Source organism: Brachycentrus maculatus, unplaced genomic scaffold (genome assembly GCF_059751285.1).
Source record: "Brachycentrus maculatus isolate JH-2025_06_01 unplaced genomic scaffold, ASM5975128v1 h1tg000234l, whole genome shotgun sequence".
Classification (NCBI taxonomy): Eukaryota; Metazoa; Arthropoda; class Insecta; order Trichoptera; family Brachycentridae; genus Brachycentrus; species Brachycentrus maculatus.
In genome coordinates this window covers 128,537-148,533 of record NW_028280985.1, presented here as the reverse complement: position 1 = coordinate 148,533, position 19,997 = coordinate 128,537, and the positions used below count along the sequence as shown (strand labels likewise).

The 19,997-nt window shown below is 34.2% G+C and overlaps 1 protein-coding gene across 2 annotated transcripts in view; it reads right to left on the bottom strand.

The window, feature by feature from the left end:
- Positions 1-19,725, bottom strand: part of LOC148306624 (transcription factor AP-2-epsilon-like) — a 171,536-nt gene extending 151,811 nt beyond the window's left edge. For both annotated transcript variants that reach the window (XM_088264591.1, XM_088264592.1), the window contains exon 1: positions 18,908-19,725. Coding sequence is in view for 1 of the 2 variants with exons in the window: in XM_088264592.1 (XP_088120718.1) it covers positions 18,908-18,910 (3 nt within the window). In the remaining variant the exon portion in view is untranslated. The remainder of the gene's footprint in view (positions 1-18,907) is intronic.
- Between the last annotated feature and the right edge of the window lie 272 nt (positions 19,726-19,997).

Below are 19,997 nucleotides of genomic sequence, written 5' to 3'. Positions count from 1 at the left end.
ACGTATGGATAAAAAAATGAATGAACTGTGTGATGTAATGGAAAGTAAGTGTTTGGATTTGTTATGTGTGACTGAAAGCTGGAAAAAAGGTAGTGGATCGATGGAACGTGACGGCACTTTGATTCTCTGGTCTGGACTCCCGGAGTCAGATAGAGCTTGTCGGGGCGTCGCCGCGTTTCTATCACCCAGGATGGTAGAATGTATGAAAGAGTATGTGTTCGTCAACGCAAGACTCATGTTTGTCAGATTCAAAGTCGGGTTAACAAAGCTACTTGTTTTAACTGTCCCGTTCCGAAGGGGGTATCAATTTCTTTACTAGCGCTCCACAGTTTAATTATCGGTGGTACATCGCCAAGTTTGCACGTGTGTGTGTTGTGTTCCCAATACCCAAACGTTATTTGGCAAATACAGAGTGTTTTTTCTCGTTGCTAAGAAAAATTATAAATTATTCAAATTATCTACTAACATTTCTTGGTGCATCGCATTTTTACATTTATTTTATAAAAATCTGCCTTTTTACACTGTAATTAAATTGTCATAATTTTGATATTTATAAACTTTACCCTAACAATGAGTGGAAAACAATTGACAGATGATATGATTGAGCAACTTCTGAACGATACGGACACTGATGTATCTTTAAGTGATGATGAAAGCGATTTAGGGTTAGAAAATAAAGATGATGTTTCCGACACAGATAACTATATAATCGAAGAACTTTCAGCGTGGAGTCCGTAGATATAGAAGACAACAGTAGAAATGACGAAGAAAATTTGTTCACTTCCAAATCAGGCTACAGATGGACAGATATTCCTCCACCTTCTTCAAAAACCCATTCCCACAACATAATAAGATCAACATCTGGTATAGCTGGACCACTAGCAGCTGCAAAGAGTATGAAAGAAATGTTTTTTTCTTTTATTACTCCTACCATGATGACTGAGATAATACGTTGTACCAACAAATATTGTGAAGAACGAGGTATTACGGGAAACGCAATAACAGAAAGCGAAATACAAGCTTTTATGGGATTTTTATCAGCATCTGGCAAAAATAGAGGTAGAAAACAACACGTTAGTGAGCTTTGGAAAACCAACAGAGTATTTAAACAGTTCTTTTATGCAGCGGCAATGCCTCGTGACCGGTTCCAGTTTATTTATAGCAAAATTCGGTTTGATAACAAAGCTACGAGAAATGAAAGGATGGCTCTGTCTGGCCATAAACATGAGGCAATAAAATTATTTTTTGAACAGTTTGTGGAAAATTGCACGATAAATTATTCACCTGGATCCCACTTATCAATAGATGAGCGCCTAGCTGTCTTTAGGGGAAATTGCCCATTTAAGGTGTATATAAAAAGTAAGCCAGGGAGGTATGGAATAAAAATATGGGTGGCGGCAGAAGCCGATAGTGGATATATTTGTAATGCACAGATTTACACGGGCAAAATTAACAATGTACGGGAGGTGAATCAAGGTCATAGAGTTGTGATGGAGATGGCCACACCGTATTTTGGCAGTGGACGAGGAATAACAGTCGACAATTTTTTCACATCTGTGGCCTTAGCACAATCATTGATGGCGGAAGGACTTTCTCTCACGGGGACAATGAGAAGCAACAAAAGAGAAATACCTGTAGCATTTCAGAAATCTCCTTCACGAGAGTTATTTTCCTCACTGTTTGGGTTTTCGAATAATATGACCCTGGTATCGTATGTTCCTAAAATTAAAACTGCTGTAAATCTTCTAACGACAGAGTTTTATAACAAAAGCGTCGACGTTGAATATAAGAAAAAATCGGAAATAATTTTGCATTACAACAAAACTAAAGGTGGAGTTGATTTGGGAGATAAAATGACGAGAGAATATTCATGCGCCCGGTCTACAAGGAGATGGCCACTTAGAATTTTTTTTGAAATCCTTGATATGGCGGCATTGAATTCTTATTTTCTTTGGCTTAAAAAAATCCAGAATGGAAACAAAATGACAGAAGTAAGAGAAGAAAATTTATTCAACAATTGGCCATGGAGCTCGTGACAGATAACGCAAGAAAACGAAGCAGATTAAAATCAAATGATAAGCTCCATCAAAAGGCATTTAGCTTATTTGCAGATGAAATGGGGGAAGAATTCCCCTTAGATAAACCATGTACTTCAGCTTTCAATCCACCTACACAACGAGGTCGCTGTAATTTCTGCCCCCGCAAATCTGACAAAAAAAACAAAATAAAGTGTGTTGTTTGTGACGAATTTATATGTTTGATACATAAACACGAGGTAAAAAAGTTTTACTGTCCAAACTGTTCATTCAACGTTATGTGATTTTTTATATTGTTTTTTAATGTCTGAATTTTGTAAACATTCTTTGTTTTCTTCCCATAATATAACGACAAATTATAAGCACGCTGTGTAGTATGCTTCACTCTCTCTCCTCACCCCCCCCCGCACGCATCGTTCCGGCCAACATCCGGCCGAAGCTCTCCAGTGATGATTGAACTTCGGTTGGAATTGGATGCAATTACCGCAGAGAACTTCTTCCCAACTATGTTTTTTCGAAAATTATTATGTTTATTGCAGAAAAATCAAATTATTATGGATAAAATAGAATAACAATAGTATGATAAACATTTTGGCATAAGTAGAATTTGTAAAAACACTGTATTTATAGCATTTTACTTGGGGTATTGCCAGTACCCCCTTCGGAACCTACGGATTATTTTTTTTTTCCTCCGGACCGGAAAGGTTAATAGGATATGCCCCCGTCAACTCCGACAGCGAGTCTGAGAAGGATGAGTTTTGGTTGAATGTAATGAGTGTGATGAATGGAAAAATGAATAATGAAAAGGTAATTCTGGCCGGTGATTTGAATGGCTGGGTTGGTACAAGGAGAGACGGTTTTGAATCAGCGCTCGGTTTGTATGGAGATGCGAGAGTGAACGATAATGGGAAGAGATTGCTAGAGGTGTGTCTGGAATGGAATCTCTTTGTGTCAAATACTTTTTTTGCACACAAGGGAATCCATCAATATACTTGGGAGAGATGTGATGAAAGGTCTATTATCGATTATGTCGTCATTGACTCTAGATTGAGATCCGCCACAGTAGACACAAGAGTGTTCAGGGGGGCCGAAATGGAAACAGATCACTTTTTGGTGGTTTCAAGAGTGATTCTGTTCCAAGGGTGGAGGGCCAAAACGAACAAGGTGGCGGCTCCTTCTAGAGTCAAAGTAGAAAAGCTACAGAATGATGACATAAGAGTTAAGTTTGAAACAGACGTATGCAACAGGTTGATTGCGGAAGATGTAAATGAACTTAGTATAAATGAAATGTGGGAACATCTGAAAGGTAGTGTGTGTGAATCCGCAAAGGTAGTGTGTGGTACAGCGGTACAAGGAAGGAAAAAAGGCGATGCGTGGTGGGATGATGATGTTAAAGATTTAGTGAAAGAGAAGAAGAATGCGTGGTTAAAGTGTTTGGCAGTGAGGAATAAAAGCTCCGCTGAGTATGAATCGGTTAAAAAAGTATACAAGGATTGTAAAATGAAAGTTAAGCAAGGGGTGAGTGAACGAAAACGTTTGTTGAGGAAGGATGAAGGAGTAAAAATGACAAAAAATTTCCAAGAAAATATAAAAATTTTCTGGAAAGAAGTCAAAAACTCCCGAAGTCTAAGCTTGAATGGATGTACGAAATCGATTGCAGCGAAAGACGGAAAAATGGTGACGAATGAAAAAGATATAAAAGAGAGATGGAAAGAGTATTTCGAGGAGGTGTATGAAACGCATACGATTAATAACGTTAGTGACGTAAGTACATTTCCCCAAATATGTGTGAATGATGTTTCAAGAGAGATAAGTATGGAAGAAATTAAGAATGCCACTAAGTCCTTGAAAAATGGAAAGGCTCTAGGTTTCGACAATTTTGCCGCAGAATACGTCAAGAATGGTGGCGAAATAGTTCTCACATGGTTGCATAGGCTCTTTAACCGTTGTCTGGAGGAGAGTTATACTCCGGTGGATTGGAGAAGGGCAGTTATAATGCCTCTCTACAAGGGTAAAGGTTCTAGGGTGGAATGTGGGAACTATAGAGCAATCAGTCTATTGAGTGCTGTTGGCAAGATGTATGGTCGAATCCTTATTGAAAGAGTGAGAACCATTACAAAGGACAAAGTGTGGGATGTCCAGAGTGGATTTATGAATGGGAGAGGATGTACGGATCAAATTTTTGCCTTGCGCAACATTACTGAAAAGTTTTTGGCCAAAAACCAAAAGCTTTTCTGTGCTTTTGTGGATTTGCAGAAAGCGTATGACCGAGTTGATAGAACGAAGCTATGGAAGGTGTTATCTGAGTATGGGGTAAGCAGTAAACTTATCCAAGGCATAGCATCCTTGTACGAGGATAGCACTGCATGCATAAGGGTAAGTGGTTCATTTTCATCCTGGCTTAGCATCTCTAAAGGTGTTAAGCAGGGATGTGTAATGTCACCGTGGCTGTTTAACCTATACATGGATAATTGCATGAAAGAACTGAAAGATTTAAATGTTGGAGCCAGAATGAATAATTTGACTGTCTGTTGCCTTTTGTATGCTGACGATGCTGTTCTTCTTGCCGATAGCAGAGAAGACCTGCAGGCGTTGGTGACAAAAGTGTATAATGTGTGCAAGGAAAGTGACTTATTGATGAATGTTAGCAAATCCAAGATTATGGTTTTTGAAAGAGAAGAATGCAGATCTGAATGTGAAATATTGGTAAATGGAGAGATTCTGGAACAGGTAGATGATTTCGTGTATTTGGGTAGTATGTTTTCTAGGGATGGAAAGATTGATAAAGATATAGAAAGGAGAGTGAATGCTGGGAACAAAGTTAATGGTGCACTGAAATCAGTTATAGCAAATAAAAACCTATCAGCGGAAGCTAAACTGGCAGTGCACAACGGAGTCCTGGTCCCAACTCTAATGTATGGAAGTGAAACATGGAGTTGGCAAAAGAAGGATGAAAGTAGACTGAATGCAGTCGAAATGCGATCTCTCAGAAGAATGTGTAACAAAACGATGTATGATAGATGTGCGAATAGTGAAATAAGGAAGGAATGCAAAGCTGAGATAAGCATTATCGATAAAATTAAGAAAGGTGTGTTGAGATGGTTTGGACATGTAGAACGAATGAGTGAGGAAAGAACGGTAAAACAAATTTATGAGGCGAATGTTAGTGGGAAAAGAAGCAGAGGAAGACCGAGAAAAACATGGCACGATCAGGTATGCCAAATACTTGAAAGTGGTCAGGTTAGGAGTCGTAACAATCGGCGGGTATGTATGAGGAGATGCATGAACGTGGAAGAGGCGAAGAATGTTTGCAAGGACAGAGTGGTGTGGCGCTCTATTCTCTCTGCCTACCCCTGCGGGGAAGCGGCGTGATGGTTAGTTAGTTAGTTAGTTAGTAAAAAGTTCAATAAGTGGCTTTATATTTATTTTTAATACATTGTGTTATATTATTAAACTTTAAAAACGTTATCCTGTAAAATCAAGTGTTTGGATTTATGATGTTCTTGAAAGGAGTGAGCGATATGTATTAATTTTTAAATCAAGTACAGATTTTTTGAGTCTACTAAGTTGTATTTTATTTTAAAAAAACACATAAGAATGAATATTGTGACAATTGTTTCGATGCATTACGGTGTTTGAAAATGATGCGGAATGCAACGAAACACGTGTTAGTAGATTTTAAGAAATATAGGTATTTACTAAGTAAAACCTTAATTTAAAATGGATAGATTTTACCACAAAGTGACTGTCGGATCAATTTATGAAAATAGTCACCAGAATTGTGAAATTTAACATACATATAAGAAATACCGCTCGTTCCTTTCAAGAACATCATAAATAAAAAATCGTCAATTTTCAGTTGAACATGTTTTCGGAATGTCCAGTAAATTTACTATATCGCAGCAAAAGCGGCATATTTTGAACTTAATATTTACCCACTACAGGGCAGAAAGTGTTGTTTTTGCATTTTGAAGAAAAGGTTTTGTTTAATTTTTTTTAAATATACTAAATATTTTTCAAATGGAGATAAAACGTACAGGTTTTACCTAAAAAGATATGTTGCATAGTAAAAAGTTCAGTAAGTGGCTTCATACTTATTTTTAATACATTGCATTATATTTTTAAACTTTAAAAACGTTCTCCTGAAAAATCAAGTTTTTTGATTTATGACGTTCTTGAAAGGAGTGAGCGATATGTGCTCTCTTTTCTTTCCTTTCCATTTAACCAGACTAACTCAAAGCAACGTGTGGCCAATCACAGCTAGTAAACAATGAAAAAGAAAAACATTTCAGATGATTTTATAATATCAAGTCTTTTGAGAAGTAAAACGAAATACAAATTCAAGTTTTGTCGCATTGAAGAATAATGCATTTATTTCTCACTCCGTGAAAAGAGAATGTAAAAATTTGCGTCAAATTTTGGTCGCAGATTCGAAGAATATTGCATTTCTTACCCGCTTCATGAAGGGAAAATACAACAATTTGCGTCAAATTTTGTCGCAGATTCATAGAAAATTGCGTTTTTCAGCCGTATCGTGAAAAGAGGCCTTAAATCTCAAGATAATAATATAAATAGCCAATATCTTTATGCCAGCTCATAAAATTATCTCATTTTTAATGACCACTTTCCAGGAAACCATAAGGCACGATGATTATACCACCGTAATTGGCGCATAGGACTGGATTCCGAGATGGGGATTTGTATTATTGGATTTCGCGAGAATAATTGTAGCGGCAGACTGTTGAATTATGTAAGGGACGCGCAATGAGCAGTACCAAGCTGCGAATACTCGTTACAATCAAATGGTTTTAATATCTTTATTACAGATTACTAATTACAGCGAATTATTCGATGCGTTCTCAAACAATGTGCATGTTTCCTCTGCAGTATAGGTATATATTTTACAGAATACATATCGCTTACTCCTTTCAAAAACGTCAAATTTGTGTTTTTTTTCAGTTGTGCATGTTTTCGGAATGCCCAGAAAATGTACTATATCTCAGCAAAAGAGACATATTTTTAACTTGATATTTACCCGCTACAGGGCAGAAAGTGTTGTTTTTGCATTTTGAAGAAAAGGTGTTGTTTCTTTTTTTTTAAATAAACTAGTTATTTTTCAATTTGATATCAATTTGATATTTATTTTTAATGAATCGTATTATATTTTTAAACTTTAAAAACGTTCTCCTGAAAAATCAAGTTTTTTGGTTTATGACGTTCTTGAAAGGAGTGAGCGATAATTGTTTTTTTTTTATTTGAAATAATTGAAGGTGGTCGGGATAAAATTTGGATTAATCGGCGTGTATGTATGAGGAGATCTATGAATGTGGACAACCACACTACTCAAATTATTGTAAGTCATACATACATGAACAATCTCATGACGTTCCGTGATTTTATTTAGCAGAGACTGTTTTATTTGTACGCAATATCAGAACCAGGATTATTTTACATGCTGGGAGACTCTTGAAAACCTGATGTTAACTTTTTTACAGCTTTTATTTAGATTGACTACTTATTTTATTAACAACATTTTGAGTGAGTCCAAATATTCGTTCACAAGCTGGATTATCTCCAATCATAGGAGTTATTTTCATATCATTTCGATCACTTAGATTATTTTGATTTTTAAGAGATCACTAAAACCAGCCTATGACGGTCGTCAGCCCCGTAAATGCCCAGACTTCCTTATTCTTCTTCATCTTTGATGAGATGTCAAAAATAATACTTATTTTATTCACACTACATTTTGTGCGTCTGAAGAAACACAGATTTGTGAACAAGTATTTGGACACACTCAAAATATTGTCAAAAAAGACAAGGTCTTAAGCTCTATGATGCTCAGACTTCTACCTTTTTTCGTAAAAAAAAAGATAGATGACTTGCCTCAAGGCATATTGTTTAAGCGTTGTTTACAGTAGATGTTTTGGTCCCGCACCACCGTTTGGTGGTTGGTGCGATGCAATCCGCAGGGTAGCGGAAGGGTCAACAACATAATCTAATATATCGCGGGGTCAGTGGGACCCCGCCGCCTTCGGCCTCATCGCTGCCTCGAGGGGGGTCTGTAGCGGCCGATGAGAGAGTACCATCTCCGTCTTGAGAGTACCATCTCCGTTATTATCTATATTGTGTCAGGCTGTGGTCCCGTGGTTAGCGTCGCGGACTCTTGAGTCAGATTTTTCGGTTCGAACCCATCTACCATAATTTGATACCTTTTTTAATAATGAGCCGCTTAGGCTCACAGAAATAGTATGAAATTGAGGTAATTTTAAATAATAAAAGTAAATAATAAAAACACAAATATTTCTCTTTAAAAAAAATACTTTAGGGTTATTGAAGAAAATGATAACAAGGATGTTGTTTGTCATTTTTTCAAAAGAATAATTTTTAAAAAAATCATCCGCTTTCGTGGTGTAATAATGGTTAGAGTGTTTAGCTATCGTTCTGGAGGTCCGGGGTTCGATTCCCAGGGGGGGAAGGGCTAATTTTTTTTTGTTTTTGATTTTACACCCACATTTATATAATATTATCCTGGACTTGTCCCTGAAGAGGAGAAGTAATCGCCTAGCTTGCATGTAAGTAACAATCAAGATAACACTGCGTCAATACGATACAGTGCCCTATGCACCATTGGGGTGCGGATAAGGGTTTTTATTATTATTATTATTATTATTATATATATATATATATATATATATATATATATATATATATATATATATATATATATATATATATATATATATACAGTTTTTTCATTTTCCCAATCAGGAATAGGACTGAATGAACGATAATAAAATGTATTAATTATTTAAATTTGAAAGATAGATAGATATATAGATAAATTGATCTTGATCAAATGACTAGGTTGAGTGGTTGAGCTGTTAAGAGGACCTACGCCGAACAGCGGGATGCAAGGTCGAGTCCCAGCAGGGGACCTATTAGAGCCGTCATGGCGCCTTGGGTCATTAACATACAATACAATACGTAAATGGGTGTTAAACACTTCATTCATAGAAATCCTTTTTACGCATTTCGAATTAGCAAAACAAACCAACTAACAATCACGCTGCTTCCCCGCTGGGGTATTCAGAGACAGTAGAACGCCACACCAATTTGTATTTGCCAACAATTTTCACCTCTTTCGCATTTATGCATTTCCCCATATATTCCCGCCGATTATTCTGACTCCTGACCTGAACACCTTCGAGTTTTTGAAATACTTGGTCACGCCAAGTTTTCCTAGGTCTTCCTCCGCTTCTGTTACCAATCACATTCGCCTCAATTTTTTTTACTATTATGCCCAAATAACACACCTTTCTTAATTTTATCCATAATGCTTATATTAAAAAAAATAATGCAAGGCATTATCAGCCTTGCATTCTTTCCACATTTCACCATTGGTATATCTATCATACATTGTTTTGCTGCACTGAGAGATCGCATGTCAACAAGATTAAGTCTACTTTCATCCCTCTTTTGCCAACTCCATTCTTCACTTCCATGCATTAGGGTTTTTGCATTTACAATTAATTTCATTATTTTCATTTCCTTATATCGCCACTCAAACATCTATGGTATCATACATCGTTTTATCATCAGAATAATCACTATAACACCATGCAAACAATACCCGTCACAGCCATAGCTCTGTTGTAGTATATAAGTATAGTAATTTTAATTTATTTATTTTAATTAATATATTCATTACAAACTATAAAAAATTTAAATCGTATACATTAAAAATACATATAATAAAATATATGCAAAAACTATTGCTAAGGGTGTAGAAGAATCCCTCTTTGGAAAATTCCTTCAGACACAAGGAACAGATCAATATCCAATGAGATATTGTTCAAAATAGCGGTAGCTCTTCCTACAGGCATAACCATCGGCAGGTTGGTCCTGCGTATAGGAATGTGAAAAAATCTATGTCGACGCTGTCTTAGGTAACTATCGGGAACATACAGACCAATGCTCCGGATAATTTCAGGATTATCGATCATACCGATATAGTAATAGTGTATAAAATAGTATATAGTGCAGTTGGTCCTGGGGTCGACCAAAATCGCATGTGATAAACATTTTGTTAAAAAGCTTTTTGTTTATAAGTTTTACTGACAGAGCGCATCTCGACTGCGTTCAATCTATTTATCTAAATTCGTCAATGATAATTTGTGAAATTGCTTATCTCGACAAATACATAGTGTCGTCTCTTTAACGCCTGCATCCTAACGGATGTGAGTCGTGGCACCTCACCAAAGCTCAAAGCAAGAAACTAGCAAGTTTTGAAAATAGGTGCCTGAGGCGAATACTGGGTATAAAGTGGTATGACTTCATGAGAAGAACTCAACAGCCCCTCATACTGGAAGCCCCGAAGAGGAGAAGGTGGACATGGTTGGGACATGTCCTTAGAATGCCACCTGAGAGCATCAACCATTCATGTCTCTTCTTCCAACCCCGAGGATTCCTTACGACCATTCACCGACTATACTCAGCGGAACTTCGAGATGCCGGACTGACCTGGGAGGAAGCCAAGGAGATGGCGCGTGACAGAGTGACTCGGAGACGTCTCGTGTTGGCCATATGCTCCACCTAGGGAGCGAACGTGAAAAGAAGAAGAAAAGAAAGAGAATTTGTCAAAATTTACGAATCTTTTTACGGCTTTGACCTCTTTAGCTGTCGGTGTTTAGAGTCTCAATGCAGCCCTGATCATAAGAGTACTATCCATCAAAATAAACACCCTCATACTTGAGTTTGAATTGGAAATATTTGACGAAAGGCCATGAATACGTCACACTGGCCGTAAATCATCCCACTCTGATTGGCTAATACATCCAGGCCTGTCTCTACCGTGTGCAGTTAAAAGGTTTACGATTATTGCTGCAGATAAATCCTAACCCTTTACCCAAATGCGAATATATGGTATATCCCACAGCAATAACGCGAACGTCATTCTCAGTTAGAGCATGGGAGGTTAGACATGGGAGATCGAAATAAAAACCGACTTCTTTTAAAAGAAGACATTTTTAAGCTGGCATAATTCTTGATATGTTGGCTATTCAATCAATGCGTAGACTGACGTTATAAAACAAAATGTACCTTTATATTATTTTTTGACATCTAATCAAAGATGTAGAAGAATATGGAAGTCTGGGCATTTACCGGGCTGGCGACCAACATAGGCTCGTTTAAGTGATCACTTTACACACTGTAACATTCACCAATTCTACCCATGATTGACAGTCACACTACTCAAATTCTTGATAGTTCTATATGATCCAATTTAGAAATATTGCACTTGAATCATAAGAATTTTCACTAGAGACATCTATTGGTGAGATGAAAAAGCTTTTTTATTGAGGACACACTGTTTTATTTGTATGTGAGGTCCAAATCCAATATTATAATAAGATACATGAGGATACGCCAGAAAATATCCTTTTATTTTATTTTTTAGCATACCTACAATTTGACCAGATACTTGATCACAAATCTCGATTATGTCCAATTATTGGAGTTATTTTCCATATTATTTTTTTTTTACATCTCATCATTAGTATCGGGTTGTGGTTCCGTGGTTAGTGTCGCGGACTCGGAAGTCAGAGTTTCTCGGTTCGAACCCACTCTACTCTAATTTGATACCTATTTCTGAAAATGAGGCGCTTAGGCTCACAGAAATAGCATGAAATTGAAATATTTGTGTAAATAATAAAAACACAAATATTTATCTTTTTGAAATAAAAAAAAAAACATAGATGAAGAAGAATATGGAAGTCTGGGCATTTACGGGGCTTACGACCGTCATAATTATTACTTGATATTTGTGTTTTTTATTGTGAGTGATGTGAAAATGTATTACGCAGTGTGTGTTTAGGTAGGTACTCACGATTTTGTTGAGAATGTGTTTAAAATATAAACCACGCCCTTCCAATTGATTAGAGTGAAAATATGTATAATGATATAGTAAATTTCATTAATTGATTCGGCAGTCACTTTGTGGTAAAATCTATCCATTTTTAATAAATGTTTTACTTAGTGCTGTAGTAGGAAAATGATGCGCAATGCATCGAAACACGTGTTACAGTAGATTTTAAGAAATAGTAGTATTTACTAAGTAAAACATTTCATTTATTGTTTCGGCATAAACTTTGTGGTAAGACATGTTACAATGATTAAAGAAAACACTTGTTTTTTACCACTTGAGTTTTATTAAAGACTACATGTTTCAGAAGTTAAACTTCCATCATTCAGGTCTGTATAGTAACTAAAATATAAAATATAAAATTGTTCTATAAATAAGGAGAGGGGAAGGTAAGGGGAAGGGGTTAGTCAAGGGGCGGAGTTTGAAAACAAAGGAAAAATGGAAAGCAAAGGTGAAGAATTTTGAAACAGTATATTATTTAATAAATTATTATTAGAATTTAGGTTTTTTTGGATTTCTAAATTTTCAAGATAATTCATGATTTGGCCTTTATATGGAACAAGGTGTAATAATGTTAATTTATGAGAGTGAAATGAGTGATTAGTATCTATTATGTGATTTGCAAATTCCGAAAAATAATTACTAACAAGACCGCTATGATGTTCTTTAATTCTAATCTTTAAATTTCTCGCAGTTTGGCCAGTATATTTTTTATCACAATCTCCACACGAAATTTCAGAAATTTAAAGTAAAACATTAATTAAAAAAAGGTCTAGTAAATGTTTTTAGTTGATAGCTGTGTTTTTCTTGGCTGGTTTATGTGATCACTTAAATGCCCAGACTTCCATATTCTTTATCATCTGTGTTGAGATGTCGAAAAATAATATGAAAAATAATTCCTATAGATAGTTGGGGATAATCCAGATTTGTGACACATTCAAAATGTAGATATAACCAATAATAAACCCTTTACGACAAGTTTCTTCACTTTCTCAGCCCCTTCTGAAAACAGTAAGCTGAGTAAGCCTGGATTGTCATTATGCTGTTGGAATTTGCAAGCGACTCCCGTTATTCTTTGAATTCATACTACAACATCCGGTCTTTTTGTGTTAATAATTTAAGGGCGGAGGAAAGCGAGGAGTTGTCGAAAATTTTTAACATCCTTAATTTAAAAACCTGTTAGGTAATTGTTACGTTTAAAATTCTTGAAAATATTTATAAAAAATGCCAGAATTCAAGCTCTGTTTCAGTATGGAGTCCGGTACCAACCCTAGTGTGCGGAAGTGAAGCATAGAGTTGGCAAAATAAGGATGAAAGTAGACTGAATCGAGTCGAAAGGCGATCCCTTAGACGAATGTGCGGCAAGACGATGTACGATAGATTCAAATGGCAAAATAAGGAAATAATGCAAGTCTGAGATAAACATAGGAGTTATGAGATGGTTTGGACATGTGGAACGAATAAGTAAGAAAGAACTTTAAAATAAATTTATGAGGCAAATGCAGTTAAAGATAGGAGCCAGGGAAGAACAAAGAAAACTTAGCATGATCGAGTATTTCAAATACTGGAAAGTGGTCAGGTCAGGAGTCGGAATCATCGACGGGGTATGAGGAGATGCGAAAAAGTGAAGATTGTTTGCAAAGATAGATTTGTGTGGCGTTCTATCCTCTCTTAAATAGTTAGTATTTAAACAGTTAAGTCTTTAATAAAATAGACATCAGAATACAGGCAATTTTGTAGGTAGAATATAATGTCTACCTAAGGACAAAGCATTTACATATTATGATGTACAACTGTGAACATATATATTAATAGTTCAAGGGTCAGTTTTACGCACTGCATTAGTGTAGTGCGTACATTAGTGTAGTGCCCTCATTAGCGTAGTGGTCAAAAGTGCTAGCTCCCTAAGAAGCATTGACAGGTACCAGAGGCGTGCTTTCTACACAGGCAGAAAAGCAGTGCCTACCCTGGATTACTCGCGTCCAAATAGAAATATTATTTACTAACTTTATTAACTTATTCGGCATTAACTTTGTGGAATGACATGTTGATCATTATTTAAAAAAAAATTAATTGTAACTACACTGTTTCAAAATACGTCACCTTTATTATCTATGTTTCCTTTTACAAAAAATTCCGTTCCTTAGCCCCCCCCCTATATTTATTACCCTATCAATCTCTATATATACCCCTAAATATTTTTTCTCATTATTTTTAATTTTCACCTGTAGATGAAAACATCTGTTGGTTTTCGAAACTAGTCGTGTATAATAATAATAATAACAAGTGTTTAATTAAAAAAAAAACAAATGTCATTCCACAAAGTTAATGCCGAATCAATAAATACCCTACCTTATTCTTCGTCTTCTAACCCTCATCCGCACCCATTGGTGCATAGGGCACTTAATCGTATAAAAGAAGTATTTTATTGATCGTTAGATACACGAAGGAAATGTCACATAAAATAAATATTAGAGTGAAAAAATCACTTATATTTGTTTTGACTTTACAAGGGTTTATTTTTTTTTGAAATCCACACGATCAGTACCTACTATGCCTTCTCCTTACCCAACCCTACTGTCAACCCTGAATAAAAAAAAATTGTGCACGCCACTGATGGGTACTCGTATAAGGTGGAAATGTGTTATTTACTTGATCATTTGTAGAATTTAAAATATGCAAAAGAGAAAGCTGACAAATGTTTGCTGGCCCATTACTCATCGGTCGTCAGTCATACCATGGCATGTGGAAGGTCATAATATAAGTAAATTCTGAGAAAAGAAACGTTTTGCTGGTAAGCCATTACATTGCACTAAATCTATATGAGTAAATAAAAATGTAAAAGTCCATTTGTTCGAAATAAATTATTTGAGCACCAAGATAATACTTTTTGACAGTGTACCAACTATTGGATTACAAATACAATGCCTCAAATAATGTTTAAAAACGACTCACAGTAACAACCAATTTTTAAGACATATTTTTCACCAAGAATCTCATCATTTTAATACACGAGCACATAACAAAACACTTGTGGAGCCGATAAACACAACCAAGTCTGGAGTAAGGTCCTTAGAATATAATGCTTTTACCAAATTAACCAACATTTGCCTGACATATCGCTCACTCCTTTCAACAACGTCATATATAAAAAAAAAACTTGAAGAATTCAATAAAATATATTAAAAATAAATATCAAGCCACTTATTGAACTTTTTACTGTGCAAAAGATCTTTTTAGGTAAAACCTGAATGTTTTTTCTACATTTGAAAAATATTTAGTATATTTAAAAAATAATTAAACAACACCTTTTCTTCAAAATGCAAAAATAACACTTTCTGCCATGTAGCGGGTTAATATTAAGTTAAAAATATGCCGCTTTTGCTGGGATATAGTACATTTTCTGGGCATTCCAAAAACATGCATAACTGAAAATTTAAGATTTTTTTATATATGACGTTGTTGAAAGGAGTGAGCGATATATATATACGTCTAAAATAGAACCCAGTCAGGGATCCAAAATAATTGAACAGAAATTTTTTTTTTTTAGAAAGATATTTGTGTTGGCGATTAGTTATATTCTCTCATTTGTTTCCTTTGAAAATACTTCTTATATTTCCTTTTTTTTTCTTTTATTATATGCCTATTTACTGTACCCATTTATTGTTTTATATTTTACATTTTGCACTGTGTTAGTTTATCTTTGCTCCACCTTCTTATTTGTGTTACAGTCTTGTTATTCTCAATCTTAAAATGAGTAATGGAAATTACTCGTCGGAAATATTACAATTCACTCACTCCTTTCAAGAACGTCATAAATCAAAAAACTTGATTTTTTAGGAGAACGTTTTTAAAGTTTAAAAATATAACACAATGTATTAAAAATAAATATCAAGCCACTTATTGAACTTTTTACTATTTAACAGATCTTTTCAGGTAAAACCTGAAGGTTTTCTCCATTTGAGAAATATTAAGTTTATTAAAAAAAATAATTAAAACAATACATTTTCTTCAAAATGCAAAAACATTATTTTCTGCCCTGTAGCGGGTAAATATTAAGTGAAAAATATGCCTCTTTTGCTAGGATATAGTACATTTTCTGAGCATTCCGAAAACATGCACAACTAAAAATTGACGATTTTTGATTTATGACGTTCTTGAAAGGAGTGAGCGAATTGTGACCTATGTACGTAATATGTTTTAAAATAAATTAAGAGATCGCATTTTCGATAAGTAAAAACAACCCTATTCAAATCAACCATAGATGCTGCCGACAACTCACAGATGAAAAAAGTGTCAATAATATGAAAGTTCTAAGAAGAGAATCTCATCTATCTAATTAAGGATTTGGATTAAAAATACGAGGCCAATGTACAATAAAATGTAAAAAAGATCTAAATTCATAATTATTTTGATAATATCTTTGAAAATCAGGTAAAAATACATCTTTTTGATCTAATTTGTTTAGGATCCACTTAATATAAAAGTATTTTTATTATTCGCTCTGCAAAAAATACTTGATGAGCTGTGTAAACTGAGATTCTGAGTAAACATCCTAAAAATTAACAGGTATATTGTACAATAAGATTTAAATCCGTATCTTAAAAATGATCATTTTTTACGGTAATATTTGTGGGAACTATGGAATATTTTCATTGTGTATTTTTTGTTATTGTTGTTTTTCACTGTGAGAATTTTAAATTACGTTATTTTACTTTATTGGTTATGAAAACAAAGAAAAAACCACTAATATTTTAAAGGATAACAGGCATTTCAGAATAGGATGATTAATTGATGTTTAATTTTCTCAGTTATTTTTCGTTGTAATTCTAACAAAATGTTTAATTTATTGGTGTTATTTTTAAAACTTTGATTTAACAAAATATTTATTATTTAGGTAACGGACTGTCTCTAGGTATGTAAAATAAAAATATTTTACAAATGTATGTGTATATATATATATATATATATATATATATATATATATATATATATATATATATATATATATATATATATATATACACATATAATTTCTAAATTCAGTTTTAAAATATCTAGGTATTAAATTGTTAAGAAATGCAAGAAATTCTAGGATTTAGTGGATTTTTAACGCTTCGTAAGGAATCTTTTGGCTAAAAGAAAACCTCAAGAAAAATCTATTCTTAATATTACCGGATTTAATATATGTTTATTATATGTTAACTTGAAATCAGAATTATCATAAATATATACAAGTAGCTACTCCATAGAGCTTATTATAACACCATATAATTTTAGCGTGAAATAAAAAAAATCATATTTCATATTTATCCAATAAATACTAGTTAGTACTTGTTAAAATCTATTGCAACCCGTGTTTCGATGCTTTCAACATCGTTATCGAATATCGCATGTGAAATTTAATTTTGAGAATTCTGCTCTTGGGCCGTTGAAAGATCAGAAAGGTAAGGTAAGTGATCTTTTTCATTATTCTTCAGAAGTAAAATGAAAAATAGATGAAGATCTTTCGTTATCATCAAATTGTTGATTATGAATTAAAAATACACATAAAACTAACTAGTCAATCTTGAGATAATTGTGTTGTACGCATCGAAACATGTGCGACGATAAAATAGTCGTATTTACTAAATACAAGTTTAATGGAATGAATTGCAACGAAGTATGTAGTTGCCTGGTGAATCCATGAAAAATTAAAAGCTTTAGAAAGTTTCTCTTAATACTTGGAAACAATAAACATTATTTGTTTTGTGTTTTGTACTTATTTGAACTCGAAAATCGAATTTTTATTCATATTATATATTGGAAAATGTATTTTTTCACTTTTTACTATAAATTGAAAAGAGAAATACGTATTTGTGTACCCTTTATTTTAAATCGGAAAAGTAAAATGTACTTTTTTAACCTTCTTATAAATTGAAAAATCTATAACGTATTTTTTCACACTTTAATTTAATTTGAAAAAACGGAAGACGTATTTTTCACACATTAATATAACTTGAATAATATAATATGTATTTTTCACACCTTACAATAAATTTGAAAAAAGCAAGCGCACTTTACACACTATATTATAAATTGAAATATACACGTATTTTTAAATACTTTATTATAAATTAAAAAATGGAATATTTATTTTCCCACACTTTGCTTTAAATTGAAAAATAGATAATCTCTTGTTACACCCTTTTTTGTAAAAAAAAAAACTAAAAGAAATTGTTTCAGAAAGTTTTAATCTGAATGTCATATATTTTTACATTTTATCGTTTATTTAACAGGTTATTTGTTTTATCTTCTATTTTACCTTATTTTAGTAGAAAATAAACGAATTTTATTTGGTAGTTTGTATAGATTCATAATTAAACGTTCAACTATAAAGTATTACGAAATTTTAGCGAAAACATAGAATATTTCTTTTGGGTAGGTATCTAATAAGCGTTTCCGACGTTAGAAATAGGCAAGCGCGGTATTTAAAAAATAATAATTAATAATTTTTGACACAATTCGTTTTAATTCAATTTAATGTTTAATGCACAATAAATTCAAAAGTTCTATTCAGTTCAGTTCAATCCCAAAAATCGAGGTTTATTATAGTAAAATTTAAAGGAGGAAAACTAAAAATAAAGTATTTTGTTTTTGTTTTTTTCTTAATTTTTTATTATTTAAGTTATTATGACCCTTTCTGCGAAATGAACCCAGGACCCCTAGTATGAAAGTCAGATGTGCTAACCACAATTATATGGAGGTAGTTATATTACCATACCACAAAGTCAATTATTTTTTATTATGCAAAATATACAGCATATTTAGTTTTGGTAATGTAAAGAGATGATTTTTAGACGGAAATATTATAAAAAATAGAAATAATATTTTAAAACATGAAATAATTTAAAATAATTTTAATAAAAATAATATCTAGGTAATAGTGGAATATGAATTATCGTACCATATTTATGTGAGGAGCAATTTTGGCAGCTTTTCGGAACTTTCTTCAGAAATATATTTTTTCTCACTACAATCACAGACCGCCGTCGGGGATGAATTAATTTCACTAAAAAATCAGTCTTTCGCGTTGTTTTTTTTATCACAGAAATTTTATAAAATCACAAAAAATGATTACGATATCGTAAAAGTCAACTTTCGACGCTAGGCAAAGCCCCCGGGGTGACAATTGACGGACGCGGAACGAACTTGAATGATTACAGAATAATTAAATCATATTCACAATCGGCGAGACATTGGGACATCACAAATTTCCTAATTCAACAGTCCATTAGCGAACGATTTGCCAATCCAATGCCAAACAGTCGCGTAACTACACACAAATACTTAAATCAAAATCAATTAAACTAGATTGTCACTGATAAGTATTATAAATCACAGACAAAAGGCACTTTATTTTTAAACTTAGTCTCGAGAAAATCACTCCTTATCTTACGGTACAATTGTTATCATGAATATTTACGTCGCTGCAGCGGGGCAGTCGTAATAACGTATCCCGGGATTGTCATTATTATGTCATTCGCAAGTTGAATACGTCACCTCGGGCGTACGTACAGAAATTTATGGCGAGCGGATTGAAACATCCGAGAAGAGACATCAACGCGCGGAATTCGGGCAAAACGAGCGTGAAGGAATGATCATCATAATGATGCGTTGTAAATTCCTGAATTTGCGTACATTTTTTGTCAGTTTTGATCGTTTCTGAGGATGTCACAGCGGAATGCCCCGGGACATGAGCGCGATACCCGAGCGACCACGCAGGACAACTAGCCTTGGGCAAAGATTAATCAAACTGAACCCGGTACATCTCCCTCTTTCGCGCGAGGAGTGGGGGGCCCGGAGTGGGGGTTAGGCCGGTATTGTTGTGCCTCGACGGGGACCTACCCCGCCGGAAAGGGGGGCCTGCCGGTGCCGAAAGGGGCAGCCGGCCGCGGTCGAAATTTCGCCCCATTTGCGATGCGACGAGCCGATGCATAGGCGATCGCAAAATGAAAGCGGTTTTTGAATGCATTTATTTGTTCACGCATGTCTAG